The 21,686-nt window shown below is 36.1% G+C and overlaps 1 protein-coding gene across 4 annotated transcripts in view; it reads right to left on the reverse strand.

Annotated features, from left to right (window-relative positions):
* KANSL3 (KAT8 regulatory NSL complex subunit 3) overlaps nucleotides 1–21,290 on the reverse strand; it is a 39,571-nt gene extending 18,281 nt beyond the window's left edge. For 2 of the 4 annotated variants that reach the window (XM_012539794.3, XM_012539792.3), the window contains exons 1-9: nucleotides 21,114–21,225; nucleotides 19,318–19,586; nucleotides 16,163–16,333; nucleotides 7,901–7,991; nucleotides 7,481–7,666; nucleotides 1,431–1,562; nucleotides 951–1,067; nucleotides 417–518; nucleotides 248–319 (exon numbers count right to left, since the gene is read on the reverse strand). In XM_012539794.3, coding sequence (XP_012395248.1) covers nucleotides 248–319; nucleotides 417–518; nucleotides 951–1,067; nucleotides 1,431–1,562; nucleotides 7,481–7,666; nucleotides 7,901–7,991; nucleotides 16,163–16,333; nucleotides 19,318–19,532 — 1,086 coding nt within the window. In that variant the 5' untranslated portion in view covers nucleotides 19,533–19,586; nucleotides 21,114–21,225. The other 2 variants (XM_012539793.3, XM_031951480.1) reach the window with 2 other exon arrangements.
* Nucleotides 21,291–21,686: the final 396 nt, after the last annotated feature.

Raw genomic sequence — 21,686 nt, forward strand, 5'->3', positions numbered from 1 at the left:
CCCTTTAGTCAGCCTAAACACTGAGCTCAAATTAAAAAATGATACATTTCACTAATTACATTTATTTTACCTTCATGAGGAATAAAACTTTTCAGCACATCTGGAAAAGCTATATAAATCAGTATTCAAATTTGTGCTGGAGAGTAAACAAATAAATCTCAAAACACATTTAAACTTCTACCTCAAGATTGTAAATCATCCTAAATCTTTAAAGAAAGATCCTTAAAAAAGATGAGAAATTACTTACATGACATGCCACCAAGGCTCCTGTATTCCAGCCAATTAAGATGATAGGTTTGTGGGGGAAATGATTATGAATCTTTGAGGGGAAAAAAAAGAAAGAAAAGAGTTAGTAAGATAATTGCAGAGCCAGTTTAAAGCCCGGTTATGGTGCAGAGATAAGAGAATATTCTTACCTCTAATACTTTGCCTCGAACAGCCCCAATCATGTGCTCAAGACATTGAAGAACTCCTACTCCACTCCCATTGTTTAGGAGATGGGTGGCTATTGGGATGACCTACAGAAGATGAGAGTGTCATTATAATAAAAACTATACACAACAACAAATTTTTATGCTTCTTCTTCAATTCTTCTCAAAGACTAGCCAACTCCTAGCCCAAATCTCAACTATCTTTCATTATGACTATTTCTTTTTCCACATGAAACCAAAGTATATCTTCATTATAGTACAAACTTCTAGAAAATATCTATCAAAAGCACTATTCATTATTCTTCCCCCTTTTTCTGCTTTATTCTTCAAAAATTTTATGTGCAGGGGCAGCTAGGTGGCGCAGTGGATAGAGCACCAGTCCTGAAGTCAGGAGGACCTAAGTTCAAATCTGATCTCAGACACTTACTACCTGTGTGACCCTGGTCAAGTCACTTAGCCCCAATTGCCTCAAGGAAAAAAAAAAATCTTTTGTGCAAGGTCATCATTTTCAGAACATACCTTGCCCAAGCAGGAGAGCTGTGACTGCCAAAAGCGGTGTCTTCGAGAGGTAGGGAACATGGAGCTTGAGGGACCAGAGGAGGCAATGAGAATCAGTGGAGATCCAGGAAGCTTGCTCTAAGGAAAAAGAACCCCACCCACTCACAGATAAGTGAAAGTTATTAATTTGCCCTTTCAAGTATCAAAGTCTCCATTTTCCCCCTTTTAATAAAATGATTTTTAAAATTTTTGGTCATCAATTTATTTGATGGTATCATTAGGCTGATTTAATAGGCACAATTCCTGAAGCTTACAAGTTAAAATAAGCGCTCTATTGCTGCGGCAGTTTTCTTTATTTTATTTGTTACAAAAGGGTTGAGAAAGAAGTGATGGCCGTGGGGGTTGGGGGTTGGGGGAGGAGGTAATGGGAAATTACTTCAGTGTGAGGAAAAAAAGGCATCAATAAAACTTTAAAAATAAGTAACTACTTGTCCAACTTACTGGTTTGTTATGAGAAAGCACTCCTACAGCAGGATCCCAAGGCCTTTTAAGTAGGAGAGACAAGGCTTCAGCTCCTGCCGCACCCGTCTTTGTGGTAGAGGACATCAACATTCGGTCAATCAAGGTTGGTATCTAAAAGACAAGACCAGAAAAATGCTATTATTGTGTAAGTGGGAAGCTTCTCACCAGGAGAGAGTAAGTTGAAGTCTTGTTGTCTGAAACAGTCCCCAGCTTCTCAGACATTTTAATCTAATACCATCTGTATCTAGGCTGCCCTTAAAAACAAAATACATAGACCATCAGCTACAGCATGTATATATACTGATAAAACATTGTTACTTCTATAGTAAAACAGCCTACTCTCAAATACATATTATGGTTTCAAATGTAGCTCATTTTAGCATAAACTCAAAAGGTGGTCATATCTATTATATCTATTTATTATATTATTTATTATATCTATTAGCATATCCAAATATGCTAACATCTATAGTAATGAAGAAGAGGATTGTAATAATTTCCATGTCAAAGGTCAATGATTCACATGATAGATAGGACATTTTTCCCCCTAAAGGCTATTCAAATTAACTTTTTTATGTGTTTTTTTTTTAATTAAAGCTTTTTATTTACAAAACATATGGATAGGTAATTTTTCAACATAGACCTTTGCAAAACCTGGTGTTCAAATTTTCCCCTTCTTTCCCCCACCCCCTCCCCTAAATGGCAGGTAATCCAATACATGTTAAATATGTTAAAATACACGCTAAATCCAATATACGTATACATATTTATATAGTTATCTTGCTACACAAGAAAAATCGGATCAAGAAGGAAAAAAAACCACCGAGAAAGAAAACAAAACACAAGCAAACAACAACAGAAAGAGTGAAAATGCTATGTTGTGATCCACACTCAGTTCCCATAGTCCTCTCTCTGGGTATATATGGCTCTCTTCATTACAAGATTATTGGAACTGGTCTGAATCATTTCATTGTTGGAAAGAGCCCCGCCCATCAGAATTGATCATCATATAATCTTGTTGCCGTGAACTGCATCAGTTCATGTAAGTCTCTCCAGGCCTCTCTAAAATCATCCTGCTGATTGCTTTTTACAGAACAATAATAGTCCATAACATTCATATACCATAACTTATTCAGCCATTCTTCAACTGATGGGCATCCACTCAGTTTTCAGTTTCTCGCCACTACAAAGAGGGATGCCACAAAAGTTTTTTGCAAATGTGGGTCCCTTTCCCTCCTTTAAGATCTCTTTGGGATGTAATCCCAATAGAATTGGGATCTGTTGCATCAAAGGGTATGCACAATTTGATAACTTTTTGAGCATAATTCCAAATTGCTATCCAGAATGGCTAGATCCGTTCACAATTCCACCAACAATGTAACCCCAGTTTTCCCACAACCCTTTCAATAATTATTATCATCTTTTCCTGTCAATTTAGCCAATCTGAGGAGTATGTAGTGGTATCTCAGAGTTGTCTTAGTTTGCATTTCTTTGATTAATAGTAACTTAGAGCACCATTTCATATGACTAAAAATGGTTTTAATTTCTTCATCTAAAAATTGAAATAGGAAATTTTTAAAGTTAAGCAACTTTTAGAGAACCAAGATTTTAAAAATACTAAAGAAACTAGAAAACAGAAAAGAGAATGATTTGGCACAGGGTTAAGGTAAAGAAAGAAAGGCTCAAGGAAAATGATCAGAAACAGTGTACCCATAAAAGATTAATTCAACAAGATCAGAGGAGTAATGCCACTTAAGATGTCAAGGAATTAAAGAGTACAGGATAGTCAGAATTTAGCCATCAGGCCTTCTTAAAAATAAGACAGAAAGGTCTTCATGCCCTCAGTGACCAAAATAGTTAAAAGAATTACTTTAACTGAGCTGGCAGCAGAAACCAAAGGAAATGAAACTGGAAATGACTGACTAGAAGCTCTGATGTATAAAAATCAATTCCAACAAGTTTAAATGAAAAGCAGCATCATGTAGGCATAACAAACACTGGATTTTCAAGTTCAAAGAGTTCTAGCGGCTGGTATTACCATCTTCTAGCCATGTGACTACAAATAAGTCAGAAAGTCTTCAGTTATTAGAATTCTTCATATAAAATAAGAGGCACAAAAGTGGAATGGAAAAGGTAATAGACCCAGAAACAGGAAAATGAGGGTTCAAATCATGCTTCTGGCACTTGTTAAATGTATGATTCCAAGCAAGTCATTTAACTTCTGTGCTTCAGTTTCTCTGTAATAGGAGGGAATGAAGAACCCTAAATTTTAATGGCCTCTAAGATCTTATTAGAGGCCTAAATCTATGATCTTATAAAAATATCTACACATACTAATGTTTGCTTCACAAGATTGTGAGAAAAGTTCTATGTAATATAATCCTTAAAAGCATGAGATAAATATATTTCTATGTATATATTGTTTTAGAAATATTTCATTTTTATACAATGGTATACATAGTTTTTACCATGAGATTTTTTCACATTGCACTAATTTTGCTCCCTAATTGATGAAGAACATATTATACTGAAAAAAAAAAAAAAAAAAAAAAAAAACCCCAAGACACCAGAAAAAAGGAAGAAAGACCAAAAGACCATTTACCTCCTAATATTTTAATGCATTATTTCAAGTATTTTAATATACAAACTGCCTATCAAAAATAAAGAGGGCAACTAGGTGGCACAGCAGATAAAGCACCAGGCCTGGAGTCAGAAGAATCTAAGTTCAAATCCAAACTCAGACACTTAGTAAACTGTATGACCCTGGGCAAATGACGTAATCCTATTTGCCTTACTTGCCTCATTTGTAAAATGAATTGAGAAAGAAATAGCAAACCACTTCTTTATCTTGGCCATGAAAACCCCAAATGGATTCATGAAGAGTGAGACAAGACTGAAATGAACACCACTACCATCTAACAAAAATAAAGACCCAACTTAAATTCAAAGTATACTTCCTGTGAATGATAAAGATCTGCCTTTTGAAAACTGGCAAGGAAAAAAAAAAAAAAAAAAAGGATGTAAATTTGGGCTTTCTCAGACCCCAAAATGAGCTCCGTTACTTAGATTTTAGCAAAGCATATGATAAGGCTTTTTCCTTCTAGTCAACAAAATCTTTTGGTTTCAAACACGGAAAACATAAAGGCTGTTCTAGTTACCTCACATAACCTAAAATGATAATTAGTATTCTTCATCTCTCTTGATAAGTTAATGCTAACGAGCACTGTTATTCTGATCTAGCCCAAGTGTAACCTATTTTGAAAATCTAAGACTTCTCCAAAAGCAAATAGTATGAAGCTGTCCTTGATTGGCACAGTCTGTAATAGTAAATGACACTGATATAAGAGCTTTAAAAGCTTGTCAAATGTTTTATATATATATTCTCATGTGACTTCTCACTTCTTGCCTAGAATATTGCAACAGCCTTTTATTTTTCCTAACTCAGCTTTTTTAAGCCTTAGTATATCGTCCAAAGTTATTTTCCTTAAGTACAGATCTGACCATACTGCTCCCTGACTCAATCAGTAGCTCCCCATCATCTCCAGAATCAAATATAAACTCATCTGTTTAGTTTCATAATCTGGCACTCTCTTTCTAGTCTTGCTGTATATAATCACCCTTCCCACATGCTTTGAAACCGCCAAACTGACCTTCTCTTGGCTCCTCACTAACACACTTGCTCACTCATGTCTGGGCTTTTGCACTGGCAGTCTTTTTAGGCCTGGGTAGAAATCCCTCTCCACTTTCAATTCACAAAATTCCTATCTTCCTTCTGGCACCATTTTCAAGCCTTTCTTGACCATCTCAACTGCTAGTATCCATCTTCTCAAACTAAGTATTTAATTATTTTCTATTTGTTTATATGTATTCTCTTTACATTTAATATTAATAAACATATATGTCCTTGTTGTCTCCCGTTAGAATATTAGCTCTTTGTGAATAGGAATTGCTTTATCATTGTCTTTATATCCCCAGCACCTGTGCTGAGAATATAGTAAGACTTTAAAAACCTGCTGATTGAGCTGCAGTTTCCTCATTCCTTATTCTTATTCAACTAAGAATGCGGTTTTCAATCTATGACTCTCACAACCACCCTATGAGGGAAATGGTGGCAGCCCACTAAGGATGGAACTGAGTCAGAAAGGTTAAATGACCTTATCATGATCCCAAAGAAAGTAAATGCCAAGACAGCATCTGAACCCAAGTCTTCCTAACTCCGAATTCAGAACACTTCAATACTCCATGCTGCTTCTCAATATTTCCTTATAGTCTGTTAGTTCACATAATCAAAAGACAAGTGTTTGCCCAAAATAAGTATGGTAACACAAAAACTAAGCTGAAAGCTGACAGCCTAACAGTGAAAGAAATAGGAAAAAATACAAAAGGCATGTAAAAATCAAAAAAGCCTTCCTATAGTCTGGCACCAACTAATGAAGGAACAAAAAAGTTTCCAATCTTTGACAGCCTCCTAATACTACACTACACAAAGTGTCTGAGGATTCATCATTGATACCTACATCAAGGCCATTCAAGGTCTTCTATGATTCTTTCAGGTTTTTTCCCTATTCTTTCCAAAGTGGTATCTAGATTGTCTCCATGAGCCCTTCAATTTTCCAGTGCTTGACCTTTATTCACATCATTCTCCCTACCTAGAATGTCCTTTGGTCCCACAAAACCCACTATCTCTATATCTCAAAATGCTACTTATCCTTTTAAGCCCAATTCAAATGTTACCACCTTCTTATGAGGTCTGCCCTGATCACTATATTAAGAATTTTTCAAGCTCTTCCAATTCCTTTGGCACCATATACTTGTACTACCTATAAGAAACTGGCTGTCATTGAGGCTATCTAATGTCTCCCCCTATGTAAGATTATAAACTGCCCGAAGGCAAAGGCTATCTTGTTTCTGAATCCATGAAGCCTAGCATAATCCCCACATCTACTATTTGGAGTTTGTTAAATGAATATAACATGCATCAAGAAGCTACTGGGTAGAATTTATTATTTACTTTTCAAAGAATGCAAATAACATGAAATGCAGATGCAGTTTCATATGGAATCCTCTACGTTCTACAGTGTATATGAAAATTTTTTTTTTGGTGATTAGGTTTACAATTTTAAAAAAAGAAAGCATCAGGGGAAAAAAAATCAGTAAACTATGTTTAAAAGGCAGGAGAATAATTTTGATATAGAACTATAGATAAATGCATCTCCCTCCTTTTGGGTAGAGGTAGAGAATTGTTACAAACATCTGATTAATTCTCCTTGTCTTAGTTAATTTTCTTTGTTATAAGGGAAGTCTCAATGGGTGGGGCTGTATCTGGAAATGACAAAAGGCATCAAACTTATTTTAAATAAATTAAGTCCTAAAATTACCTTATCTTTGAAAAATAAACTTTTTAAAGCTGAATTTTTTTATCTATAGAATACAAGGAAGTATGGAACATTTTAGAAAATTGTCTTTTTTTTTCCCCCAAAAAGGGGAATCCTTAAAGGGGAAGATCAATTAAATGGAAACTCATAAAGACTAGCACATTCTCTGATAATGTAAGATATTACTGTATCTTTTTTTTTTTTTTTTTTTAATGCTTAAATATTGTAGCCTAAGGTCAGAAAGTCTTATGTAACAATATCTTCCTGCCTGGAACTTCTCCTTGATAAATATTTCATCGCTTCTGAAATAATGTAATTTTCATCACATTCACCTTACCTCAGTTTCAGTTTTTAAAACTGAAAAACACATGACAGTTTTCAAACACCTATACTTTATCTTAGAGGCAGAAATGATTAAAAAACACTGAAGAGAGAAGGAAATAAGGAGAAGCACATATAAAGGGAAAACTTTTTTTTTACCCAACTTCTTTCTTACTCTGGACATAAATCCTTCCTTTTTTCATTTACCCGATACTCTATGACCATTCAAATAGCACAACTGGATAGAAACCATCCCTAACTCTTTAGTGAACTCTTTAGATCAGACTAGTGATCTCTGCTTCGCAGTGAAGCAAACCAAATCAGTATCCTCACCTTCCCTTTCAATGTCTGTAAAGCATCAAGGTATGCTGCTAACATCGGTAGGCTCAGGGTTTCCACCAACGTTGTATGCAACCACTGGACAAGTTTAATGTCCCAACTCACACTCGCCAGTGCCTGCCGAACTCTCCTTGCACACTTATCCACAGCAATTCGTCGCAGCACAGGCTCATTGCAAGCCTATAAGACAATAGTGTGTATTAGAGTTATGAAGAGATAAAAGGAACCATCACATTTTAGTAGTGACCCTAAAGGCATGGGCTATACAGCATAGATGGGAATGTCATATGCTCAGCAAGTTTTGAGTACAAAGCTTTTTTAAATTTCACCTTAGCTACTGTCAACAGTATTTGAAAGACATTAAAATATACAGGGTTCAACCCCTTCATTGGCTTACCAATCTTTCAAACTTACCCCTTCATTGGCTAGCCGGGCCAGCCGGTCAGATTGCAACGCTTTGAGAATCTTGTTAAAAAGTTTGTTCTGAGCAATTGTCCAACCAGTCCTGAAGAAGAAATTGCAAAGATAAAGTGAAATATCTATCATCTCGCTACACCCTTTAAAAATGACCTGATAACCTAATGACCCATTTCCACTATAAGACTATATAATTAGAAATAGCAAATAATTCAACAAACACTTATTTAGCACCTGCTATGTATATAAGATACTACACTGGACACTGGAGATATAAATACAAAACAAAATAGTCCCTACTTTCAAGAAACTTACAATCTATTAAGGAAATATAAAATATAAAATATAAATATATTCCTAATTTGAAGAGAAAGGAGAATAAGCTAACAAAGGGATCAAGAAAGGATTATCACAGGATAGGTGAAGCTATCTTTGAAGGAAGATAGGGATTTTAAATGGTGAAGGTGAATAGGAAGATCATTTCAGGCCTAGATGTAAGTCTATGCAAAGGGACAGCAGCAGGAGATGAACAGTAAGTAAGCCTGTTTGGCTAAAATATAATGTATTTCAGCCAAAGGATAATAATGTAAGATATGTCTGGAAAGATAGATGGGAGGTAGAATGTGGTGAGTTTTAAATGCTAAAGAGAAACTTGTATCTTATTCTAGATGTAATGGTGATGGAGTCAAGGTAGCAAGTCCTAGTTCAAAATAAACATGTGACAAATTCACGATGGCCATTCTCTTTGGAAAAAGGTAGATTTATTTAGGAGAACAGAACAGGTTAAAGACAAAAATAAGAGGTAAAACAAATACCAGGAATGGCAAGTGTGAAATAAAGTTGGGAGAGCACATAGTTAGCAAGGAAAAAAGCAAATTTCCCAGGGGAATTCACAATTAACCAGGAGAAAGGAAATACTCCATGAAAGTTATTGATTGGCAAGTTAGACTGACCAGAGTTAGCTAAAGTAAGGAAAAAGGGACCATTAAAGGGAAGGCACTACAAAGAAGAGAAAGAGAGTACTTCATAGTGGTCTTAGTCCTGAAAAGAACTTAGCAAAGATCTTCATAAGCAGATCTTTTATAGAGAAAATACAGCCTTGGGAGTTTTTCTCAGAGAGACCAGAGAAGTAAAGGAAGGAACTCAGAAGGAAGGGTCAAGGAGTCAGATGAAATGCACCTGGAAGACCAAGTCCCAGACCTGTCTAAAGATATGCTAATCAATATCTCAAAGGCTATTTAAAGATACCCAGAAGTTGGGGGACAGCAGATGGGGATAGATAAACAGTTCCTTCCTCACAATCACACTATGTAATTAGGATAGTCTGGGAATTATCTGATAACTTTTTCTAGACTGGGTAAGAGAGTAAGTCATAACAACAGGGAGCTGGAGGAGTAACAAAATCAGTTTTGTGTTTTAGGAATATTGATTTGGCAGCTGTGTGGAGAACATCTTTGAAGAAAAAGACTTCAGACAGAAAAAACTATTGGGAGATAACTGAAATAGCAAATGAATAAAGGGCCTGAACCAAAATAGTAATCAAGTTAAGTAGGAAGAAGGGGATGGATTCAAGAGATGTTATAGAGAAAAATAAGTAAGGCCAGGCAACTGATTAGATGGGGAGTGAGTAGAAGATGATTCTGACCTTGAACTGAAAAATCAGAAGGATAGTGGTGCTCTCTTGAGAACAAGAAGGTTAGGAGGAAGGATATGTTTAGCTGCTTTAGAGAGAAAGAGAAGATCTGGTTTGGATTTGTTGAGTTTGTAACCCCCAGGGTTATCCAAGTCGAGACATCCAGTTAGTAGCTGTGAAAATGAATCTCAGAAGATATGAGAGATGTAACTTTGGAAGTTACCTCCCTAGAAATGAAAACTGAATCTACAGGAACTGAAGCAATAAAGAAAGAAAATATGAGAGAAAAATGCTCAAGACAAAGCCTCAGGACACAAATGTATAATTGGGATGGAGGGTGAAAGACACACATGATAATTCAATTTAAAAAAAAAAAAAAAACCCAATAACAACAGAGGACTCATACAACAAGAAGAACTCAAAGAGAGAAATGTCATAAAAACCTAGTGGGTAGAGAGCATCCAGGAAGAGAAGGTAGTCAATAGTGTCAAATTCCACAGAGTATTCAAGAAAGATGAAAGGATGAGAACTGAAAACAGGCCATCATATTTTGCAAACGAGATTAGAAAAAGTAGTTTTAGTGAAATGGTGAGGTCAGAAGCAAGGTTTAAAAGGGCTAAAAAGTAAAAAGGAAGAAATAAAAAGCAATGAATGTAGAAAGTTTTTTTTTTTTCTATGAAAGGCAGAAGAGATATAAAATGTCATTTTAAGGGTTTGTTTTTTTAATTGAAGGGAGAGATTTGGGTATGTTCATTGGCAGCAAAGAAAAAGCCAATAGTTAAACTTGAAGTTGAAAAAAAATTAAAGATAACAGAAAATAAAAGGATGATTTAAGAAGATGAGCTGATAAGAAACAAGAGAATAGAATGAGGGCACAATTGGAAGACAAGAAACCTGAGGTGACTCAGTCCGCAGGAAATCTCATCCCTTTCTCAGCACAAGTAAATGAATAATAACAGTAATTATAATTCAAATATATGATTTTTTTTTTAAGATTTGTCTAAAGCCCCTTCTTTATTAATAGCCCAGTGAGGTATAAAATGAAGAGATTACAATCCTTTTTTATGGTAGGAAAAACAAGACAGAGAGATTAAGTGATTCACCCAAAGTTAAATAGCTATGGTCAAGAGTTGAACTTCTGTTTGTCTGATTATGACTGAAACAGTATTCTTTTCACTTCACCAGTCTCTCATTACCTACCACAACATAAATTAAGAGAAAAGTCATAAACTCTTCATGCTTAGTCATTTAAGTTTATAACTATAAGTACATGCCTACATCTATCTACATTTGTATATGCTGTTTCCCACAATAAAATTTAAGCTTTTTGAGTGTATGGAATGAAAAGAAATAAGCACTGATTAAGTTACTACTACATACTAAATTAATTGCTTAATATCTTATTTAATCTTCACAAAATTCCTGTCCTGTAGATAGTTTATTTTAAATCCTTGTAAGTAGGTGACCTAGGTATCATTATTATCTCCCAATTTTATAGATGGGGAAACTGAGGTAAGATTCTAACTCAGGTCTTTTGGCTCTGAGACCAACATTTTTTCCACTACCCTACTAGATCTATAGAAACTAATTTAAAAAATAAGAACAGGAGCCATTATCCAAGATATAAATGGTCAAAGGATATAAGCAAGTAATTCTTAAAGAAAGAAAAACTACCATATGAAAAAAATGATCCAAATTACAAATAAGGGAAATTCAAATTTAAAAAACTCCAGTTTCATTTACAGTCACCAGGTGGGCAAAGATAACCAAAGAGAAAAGTGTCAATTGTTGAAGGGGATGAGGGAGAAGGACACTCTTACACTACTGACGAATCTATGAACTGGTTCAGTTACTCTGGAATGCCATTTTCTTTCTTTATTTTGTATTCAAGTACACTTTATTATTTTTACCACTATTTGTGATTTTTTTAACCTTTTGGTGACTACTCATTTAAGATTTTTTACCAAAGTAGACAAACATGAAATTGATTTTCAATAGGGATTTGCTAAAACCTGAAAATTATGAAGCCTAGTTAAGACATAAAGGAGTTGATGGTATTCATTGTTTTGGTGATTAATCTGTAACCTCATATACTGAACTGCTTGGGACACTGAGAAGTAAAGTAATCTGTTCAGTCACATGGCCAATAAGCTAATACACATCAGAGGCAAGACCTCTACATAGGGTATTCTGATTAAGGTTACAGATACACTTCACATTTCTGAGTTTGGTACAGACTTCCTTTCAAAAACCAAGATTTAGAATCTGATTTGTTTTTTAAGATGCTACAAAATATTATTTTCAACTATTACTATTTATTTTATGATAGGATGTTTTCCTTATTTGCTTTTTTTTGTTACTATATTTATTCTGAAACCCAAATTGGAAAGGGATAGAAATGATGCAGACATTAGAAAAGAGAAAAAAAAAAATTCAACTACCTAGAAATTACTATCATACTCTGATGAAGGCTGAGATCACATTAAAAGCCACAATGCTGAAATATCAAAAACCAAGAAAAGATTTTAAGGATGTTACTGAATGCATACCAAACAGGTTTCAAGAACTAAAATAACTATTCAATGTTTTGTGTCAGCTCTATGGGAGGTCTGAAAAATTAAAATGGGACAAGAAAAATATGATCTAACCCAAGGATCAAGATAAACAGTGCTTGAGAGATGTAATTAAAGAAATTTTAAATATAAGTTTATAGTGCAGATAAGCCCCACTGGGCTTTGCTGATGATGACTGTGGTGAACTGAACTGGCTCTCTTCCCAAATGTTCCCCACCAGTTCAATTTTAAACAAGAATATAATGTCTCTTCTTGAATTCTCAGACCAGACAACAATACTAGGAACCTACCTCAAGCTTTGAGTAAGCCCAAATGAGCCATTGCTGGGGCTGTGGGGGGGAAGGGGAGGAGGTGGGATTCACTGTTTATGCTGACCTTTGCCCTACGCCAATTCCCACACTCAGTCTTGGAGAAGCCTTAAATTAGTGCATCCTTTGGTATCCCATCATGCAGAGTCTATTTTATGTGAAAATACCTAAAAGACTTAAAACCCAGAGACAAAAATACTGTCATGATCATAATTCTCTCTTCCTCAGGAAATTAGTAACCTTAAGGATTCAATCTCACCAACAGCTTAGAACACATGCTTCTGACACATACACCCAATTCTTAAGGTATTTCAAAATTAAAATGAGGTATACAAAATCTTAGCAAAACATGTTCAACATATATTCTGATTTTGTTACTATGACATATTCAAGTACATACAGAACTAGTAAACCTATGGAGTATCAAGTGATTATTAATTTTTCTTGCTTTTCTCATGTTTCTATAGTTTCTGTATTCTTCTTTAGCTATAAGATGAATTATAATTAAAATCAACTAGGTGCTAAGTGGATGGAGCACTAGGTCTAGAGTAAGGAGGCTCAAATGCAACTTCAGCTTTAGATACTTACTAGATATGTAACACTCTACAGTAATCATTCAAACACTATCTACTTCAGTTTCCACAACTGTAAAATCAACACCTATCTCAGAGAATTGCTATGAAAATTAAATAGAATAACTCGAAAGTTCTTAAGTAAGAAAGTGCCTGACACATTAAAGACAATAAGTGCTTATTCCCTACCTCTTTACATGTAGTTTAATGCTGTAATAACTATATTTTAGTCCACTTCTAACAATGAAATGCCACTGAAGCTATTTTATTAATAACCCTGGTCAATATACATTACCCCTGAATAATCTCCAAATATATGGAATTGAATGATTTCATCAAATAGAAACACTAAGAAATTTTAGCTCAAAAACAAGAAAGTGTTTGAAGATCGATAATCATATAAGAATCTTCCTTGTAAAATGGAATCTTCCTCATACTTAGAAGAAACAAATTAGCAGCCTGCTATATTGTGTCAACATTGTATTGAAGAACTGAGATATTCTATGACAAGATAGCTTGTTCACAAATGCTCATATTTACTGAATGCTAAGTACAATAAAGCACTGTTGGTAGAGCTGTAAATTGGTCTAGCTATTCTGGTTAGCAACTTGGAACTATGACCAAAAAGTCACTAAACTGTATTACTAAAAAAAAAAGTCACTAAATCCAGTGACACCACTACTAGGCCTATTCTCCAAAAACATCAAATAAAGAGGAAAAAGTACAAGAATATTTATAACAGTTAATTTTTGTAGAGGCAATTTGAAATTAGGTGTGGAGGGGGACAAACAGACTCTTATCAACTTGAAGAATGACTGAACAAATTATGGTATATGAATGTAATGAAATTCTACTGTGCTATAAGAAGTGATGAAGGCAATGATTTCAAAGAAATTCAAATTTATATGAGGTGAAGCAGAGAAGCACAATCAGGAGAACAATTTATATAACACCACAAAGACAAACAACTTTTAAAAATTTAAGAACTCTAGTTGATGCAATGTCCAATCAAGTTTGCCCAGGACCTATAATGAAGAGTATTACCTACTTCCTGATTGATATGGGATGAACTTTAAGGTGCAAAATGAGACATACATCTTAGAATATGAGATTTGTTCTGCATAACCCCTTATTTATTACAAGTGTTCTTTAGAAGAAACTCTTCGAAGTATTTGAGTCTCCTTCTTCCCCAATATTTTTATTTAGTGGGAAAGGGATAGTAGGAAACTACAATAGTGACCAAAAAAAATTGGTCCAGTGAAGCATTTTTTAAATGCACAAAGTAAAATAGAGGTTTAAAATCAAGTACAACCACTGCTCAGGGAAGAAAGAATAGCAAGTTAATATGTAGGAAAAAAATCTACCATGAAATAAGAGATGAACTGACATTCAAGTAATTTTCATACAAGGCTGACATTAGTGTTCAAAAAGTTAACTTTACAAGAATAAGATGGGGGAGAGATCACTATCCAACAGTTTACTGAAAAAGATTTGTATGTTTTTAGTACACTACAAGCACAATATGAGTCCAAATGTGACATAGCAATTCTATGCAATCTAATATAACATTAGGCTTCAATGAAAGGCATAATGAACAAGAAGGCATTAGTATCACTGTATTGTGACTTGATCAGACCATATATGGAATACTTTTTAATTTGGGGCACCATATTTAGGAAAAATTTTGATAAACTGGTGAGCATCCAAAACATTGGAAAGTGCCCTGAAATCCATACCATATGAAAATCAGATGAAAGAACTGAGAAGAAAAAGACTATCATTAATAAATATTCATTAAGTTTCTATGCCATGCTAGGCACTGTGTTAAGACAAAAACAAACCAATGCCTCAAGAAGTTTCTAGTCTATTGAGGGAAAAAATATGTATATATACATTTTTGCATATATATTTATGTGTGCATATAAGCATATGTACATATATGTATACATATTGTATATGTGTGTATATATGTATTAAAGTGTACTTTTGAATTCTTACATAAACATATAGAATTAAGATACACACATATAAAAACATACATATAATCTTTAATTATTAAACTAATTAAATACTAAATTTCAAGGGAGAGATACTAGTTACTAGAGGGATGAAAAAGTGCCTTATTTAGGATACCACTTGAGCTGGACTTTGTAAGAAGCTATGGATTATATAAGGGGAAAATGAGGAAGGACATTCTAAGCATGGGGAACAGACAGCCTAAAATCACAGAGGCAAGAAACAGAATGCAATACATAAGTGGGCCAGTTTGATTGGAACATAGAATTCACAAATAAAGTCACATATAATAAGTTCAGAAAGAGAAATTAAAGCCAGATCATTTAAATGCCAGAGGAGTTTGCAATTGATCCTAAAAGCCTTAAAAGAAAGAATAATTCCCCTTCATTGGAAGTTTTCAAACAAAAAGTAGATGACCACTAGTAAGATTATGCTGTAGTTTATTTATAGTTCGACCAGATGATCTATAAGGTCCCTTCCAACTATGAGAATCTGAAAGTTTACAAACTGCTTTCCTATAAAGTATTCTAGAGGCCAATACATTTCCCAATCTTAATGAAGACCTGCCGTGTATGAAGATAGGAATCCCTTCATTTGATTATCACCTAGATTTCTAAATGATGTAAATTCTTAATCTTACTTGTTTATATACAAATTTAATGTTTTGTTATTCTATAATCTGTATGTCTTCTAAATATTTATCTGAATTGGTATATTTATCTTAGTAGCAGTTTACAAACTGCTTTACATTTGCAGAGTATTTTATATACATTTTATCTCATTTGACCCTCATAACTCGGTGAGGTAAATAGAAATTTTATCCCCATTTTATAGATGAAGCAACTGAGGATTAGAACTTTACATACATACATTATCCCATTTGATCCTCAAATCTTGTGAGGCAAACTCTACTTCCATTTTGACAGAAGAGGAAACTAAGGCTCAGAAAAACTAAATGTCCTGTCTGACTTAGAACCACACCCAAATCTTGTGATTCCAAGTGTTTAATGCCATATTATATACCTAATACAGTGCTTGCCTAATTCAACCTGAATTTGTGTTTTAGAATACAAGAATGAGATAATAATAAAAATGAATATTGATTCAGAACTTGGGCCCATTATCCCATGGGATTCAATGTTCTTGAGACAGCCTACCTGTTAACATGCTCTTCCCAGTCCTCAGGTGGGGGTGGAGCATCTGCATCAGTCCGGGCAAAGATGACATGGCGTTCACACTCATTCATCACACTTCGTGCCTTCTGGTTGTCATAGAGTGGCACTGGGGTAGACGTAACAGTCTCCACATCGATAGGGATGTCTGCCTCACTACAAATAAACAAAGGATATTCAGACCACAGCCATTTTGCTCAATGTATGTATGTGCTTAATGTTTGCTCAGTTGTTTATAAATCTTTTTTTACACAGTCAGTTCTCAATTACCCAACTGTATATTATCCACATAAAATTTCCCATCCAGGATATTTTCAGCACATTCTACTGCCTTGAAGGTATATGTATAAGGACAATAGACAATTCTTAATGCTGTTCAAAACAAAACAATTAGAAATGTGACAAATGTTATTCAAATGTAAATATGAATATTTTAACTTCCAGTTTTTAATAAATGATAAATACCCCTCCCTTTCAGGGATATGAATGGTAGATAAATATTTAAGAGATCTCTTAATTTCAGGAAATTCCCTGTGGTAGAAGTAATGTCTTAATACACTCTCCCTGTCCTCCCAAGCAAGTTAGACTAGTTTTTACTAAGAAACTATTAAAATATTCCTTGAGATTCTGTTTCAGAGTCTAAGAATTCAGACTTCAGATATCTTTTTTCAATGTTTGAGTAAAAAACAGTCATAAAAAATTGGAAGAGCTCTCAGATGCTTGGCTGGAGAGCACAGGGGGACTTTTTCTCAGCTGAATCAACAGAAAGTATTCTCAGTGCTTAGCTTGAACATCCTTTTCTTGCAATGGTTAAGCAAATCTACTACTGTTAACTAATGAAGAGGCCTAAATTATCAAAAGATTAGACTGAGTTAGGCTCAGCCCAGAACATTCCTCCATCTCAAAATTCCACTGACAACTAAAGTATAAGTAAAGCAAAATCAGCTATGACCTAAAAATTATAATATGCCAAAAGTAATGGTGTCAGAAGAGTGGTAATATTCAGGACTCTAGAAAAGCAAAGTCAATTGTTAAGAATCTGTAAAGTGCATTCACCACTGGGTAAGAAAAAAAGACAATACACCTGTAAACATGAGTATTCTGGTTACAAAAATTGTAAATTCTGTGTATTCTATGGTAAATGAGGGGTAATTATGGCTCTATAACCTTTAAGATTATTCAATACCCTTTGCTCTGATTCCTTTGGGGTTTTTTCCAAGTACCTTGATAAATGTAGAAGTTGGGGGTGGGGAAGAAAAGAAGTGGAAGAGGAGAAGGAAGTGAACATAAGAGTTTTCCTTGGATTATGCAAACTCCAGAAAAAATATAGCCATCATAGCAAATTATAGATTACATTCTGATGCCTTAAACAGTACTTTGTTGAAATTCCCAGAACTTGATCTCCCTTGCAGGAATTGATGAAATTGATTTCTTGAACATACAAAGCCCAGCACCAGATGTTGGATTTGTGGCAGACGCCACTAATTATTACTCAACTAATTATTTTCTCTTCCTATTCTATTTCTCTATATCATTCTAACTCTAACCCTTTTTTTCAAACTATCTAATAATTTTGCTCTCCTTTCAAACATTTTCCCCCAAAGCTCAAAATCTCATATTAATAATGTTTTCCACACTATTGTTTTGCATAGATATGAGTCCTGACAGAAACATATCTATTTTATGAAGATAATTTAGATATAAATTCTACACTAAGGCCAAGGGTATCCAAGCCTTTCCAATACTTAGCACAGACTTAGGATATGTGCATCTTATACTATTAGCAATGGTGGATTATAATTATAATCAAATTAACCAATTTAAGTGGTTAAAAATTAACCATTTTAATTCCTCATAATGATTGAGTAGTTAGCTGAAGTACTACTTATACTGAAATTTAAAAGCAATTTCATCCACTCAATCCTATTAAAATTCAGTTACAATAGAAGTTGTAGTCATTAATTGAGAAAACTGTATTTAACAGGCTGAAATAGTCTTGAAAACTATGGCATATATTCAGTTGTGAAATATCTGAATTCTGAATCCAGGTTTAACCTGTCTGGTAGTGATTCAAAAGATTTTCAGAAATTTCATGAAAAAGACTGGTCATATAACCAGAAATTTCACTGGATAAGTTCTAATGAGCTACTAGAATCAAAGATTTAGAGGTCAAGAGATCAACTAGTTCAATATTTAACATGTGATAGCTGAGGCCCAGAGAAGTTAAGTAACTTATCCAACATCAAATAGGTATTAAATGACAGGGTAGGAAGTTAAACCAGGTTCTCTGATTCCAAATCCAGAACTCTTATCAGTTTTCATGGGTAGGTAATTTATTTATTTATTTATTTATTTTTGCTTAAAAACTTTAAGTAGTTATATATACCAAAATATTCTTAGTGTTTTTTATAGCAGCTAAAAACAAACCAAAAAAAAAAAAAAAGAGGAACACAATGAGTGCCCACTAATTGAGAAAAGGCTGTATGAATTATGGTATTTGAATATAATGGATTATTAATGGCACCAGAAACAATGAAAAGGAGAAAGATGGTAAGACGTCTATGAACTGATGCAGAGTAAAATAAGTAGAACCAGGAAAACAATATATACAATGACAACTACAATGTAAACAAAAAGAATACTAAAAGGAAGGCAAATGTTGAGAAACTGCAATGACCAATCTTGGTATCAAGAAACAGATGATGTTCCCTCCTTTTGATAGAGAGTTGGGGACTACAGGTGCAGAATATCAAATGTGAGACACTATGTTGATTGTTTTTTGCTTAACTATTTTTCTTTATTACAAGTGAGGTTCAATGGAGGTGGGGGTATATCTAGTAATGACTGTGATATAAAAACAAAAGGCATCAATAAAACTTTTTTTTTTTTTTTTTTTTTTTTAAACAACAGAATTCTAAGTATAAAAATCTCAGGCAGGCTGAATTAGCCAGGCCCATTTTGTCATATGTTAGACACCTAGGCCTTAATCTGATATGCTAGATAGACATTACGGAATTGTTTCAAATCCCTGAATCCGCCAAGCCAACCTCCTCTAGAATCCCTAGAACACCTTCCAACAACCATGGTACCTGATGTTGGGGCACTCTCAGCACCCTAATTGAGGAAGACCACAAACTCACATGGTACTATCCTGGTGACGCCTGGGGGTGACAAAGAGCATGCGGGTTGGGCGGGCACTGCTGGCATCTGGGTGAGCACTCCATGGCTTGGCATAGCTATGATCCAAAAACACCAGGTCCAGCTCCCGTTCATGTACTGACAGTTGGAAAAGCAGAGAGGTGCCCATGCGCCGGGCTGAAGTCTGGAAGTCTCGTTCACCACCCCGGTGTGACATCTCTATAGAAGCAACAGTATCTCAGAGTCTGGGAGTCAGCACGCCATCAGTCTGCTGCAAGAAGAGATCAAATTGCAATGGAAATAGGGCAAAATTCAATTCCAGTAGTAGAACTTTTGACTCAAATCTTGTCCTTTTTTCCAAGAAAAAGGTTAGTACTAGGACCGGCTAAATGGCACAGTGGATAGAGGATCTGAATTCAAAAATGTCCTCAGACACTTAACATTTCCCGTATGACCTTAGGCAAGTCACTTAACCTTAATTACCTTGCAAAAAAAAAGAAAAAGGTTAGCACTTATACTCTGTATTTCATAATTGAGTATTTATTTCCTATCTTGTGTTGTTTTCTAATTTTATATATATCTTGAAAAGAGCCAACATTTTACAGCAGGAAAAAAATAACTGTTTTTTTTAAAGAATCAAAAGACCTGCATCCAAATTCCTGCTTTCCCACTCACCACCTATTTATTTAACGTCGGGCAAGCCACTTTCAACTGTGAAGTTTCTCAATCAACAAAATGGGGATAATAATAACCGTGCTACTTTCCTCACATAGGCATTTCAATAAGATACTGTCTATAAAGCTCTTTGTAAAATGTAAAGCAGCTATTGTATAAGAAACCATAAAGAATTCCTAAGCTTTAAAAACTCAGGAGTCATTTTCCTCTGGAAATTTCCACCCCCAACTCTTCAGTTGCCCAAGGGGCTACAACCAGTACCATCCCTATGCCCATGCTTGGCGCGACAACCACCGTCTCTGAAAGTCTCCTAGTCCCTCAGCACCTCCACTTTCCACACTCCAAAGGGGCACTTCTCCCAGAGACTGCATCTCCAATGCTCAGACTTCCGAGTTTGGAGAGCTCTGGGGATTTCAGGCATTTGGAGCAGGAAAGAACCTGAGCGCACCACCATTTCTGGCAAAGACTGGACAAATGATTTGCTCAAGGTCAAATGGGAGCGAGAGAGTGGCAGCCTCGCCGAACTGGGAGTCGGAGGCCGCGGGTTAAAATCTCAGTTTTGCTACTTCCTAACTTCAGGAACCTCCAAGAATTCGCTTCACCTGTCTGAGCCTCCGTTTGCTCATCCCTGAGGGGAGGGGGGGGGGAAAAAAAAAAAAAAAGGCAGGGGCTCGGACTAGACCTCGCAGGACCTTGCCAGCTTTTTAAACTAACACGCTCCCAATTAGCAACGTGGAGATTTGAACCTAGGGCCGGAGCTCTCTTGGCGACACCGTCCTGGCCATTTAAGGGGATCCGTTTCCAATTTTGGGATACTTCCAAGTTACTTCCCACGGGTTCCCCGGCCATCTTCTTCCTTAATTCCACTCCTTTCTTTCTCGCCTTCCCTTCCCTTCCCTTCCTCCAGGCCTGCGCTCTCTTTCTTTTATTCCTCTTTCCCGACCCCACCCCACAGAACGCAGCGCTCCCGTACCCCCTCCCCTACACGCTCGCCTCCGCCCACCCCTCCCCCCTCCGCTCCCTTCCGCCTCCCTTCCCCCACCTTCGCAATCACCTCCCCCGCCTCCCTTCCACTCAGCGCAGGCCACCGCCCAAAACCGGGAGCCCGGTCCCCCGAGGATACCTCCCAGAGGCGCTACTCGGGCCGGTCCCCGGAGCCCCACAGGCCCCAGGGCCCGGCCCCCAGCGTCGTCCCCGCCCCCTCGACGGTTCCGAGGCCCAGGCCCGGACTCTCACCCGAAGGCGCGCCGGGGCCCAGCGGCGCAACGCCCGGGCCCCGTCGCCGTACGCATGCGCGCCACCGCCCTTGCCTGCAGCTGGAGCAAGTTACAAAACTCGGAACTGGATGCTAACCAAGAAGCGAAAATTGTGTGGCCAGCTAGAAAACCCGGAGGACCGACTTTTATGTTCTCGGAGCGGCACTACGCGGGGATGAGCCAGGATCCTTTTGAGGGAGGTAGTTTTCAGTAAAGGTGAAGGTGAAGGTGCCCCATGTTTTACAAAAATTTGCACAGGATTTTCCATTTGCACTAATATAGAGTGAAGTAATCAAAGCCAAGAAAACAATATATACGATAACTACCACCATAAAAACGGAAAGCACAATTATATACACACACAAATACATCCAAACTGTGTGTAACAAATTCTAAAGCATGATAAGCCTCCGCACAGGTGGGAGGTCCACAGGCACTTC

This window comes from Sarcophilus harrisii, chromosome 2 (assembly GCF_902635505.1).
Source record: "Sarcophilus harrisii chromosome 2, mSarHar1.11, whole genome shotgun sequence".
In the NCBI taxonomy this organism is placed as follows: Eukaryota; Metazoa; Chordata; class Mammalia; order Dasyuromorphia; family Dasyuridae; genus Sarcophilus; species Sarcophilus harrisii.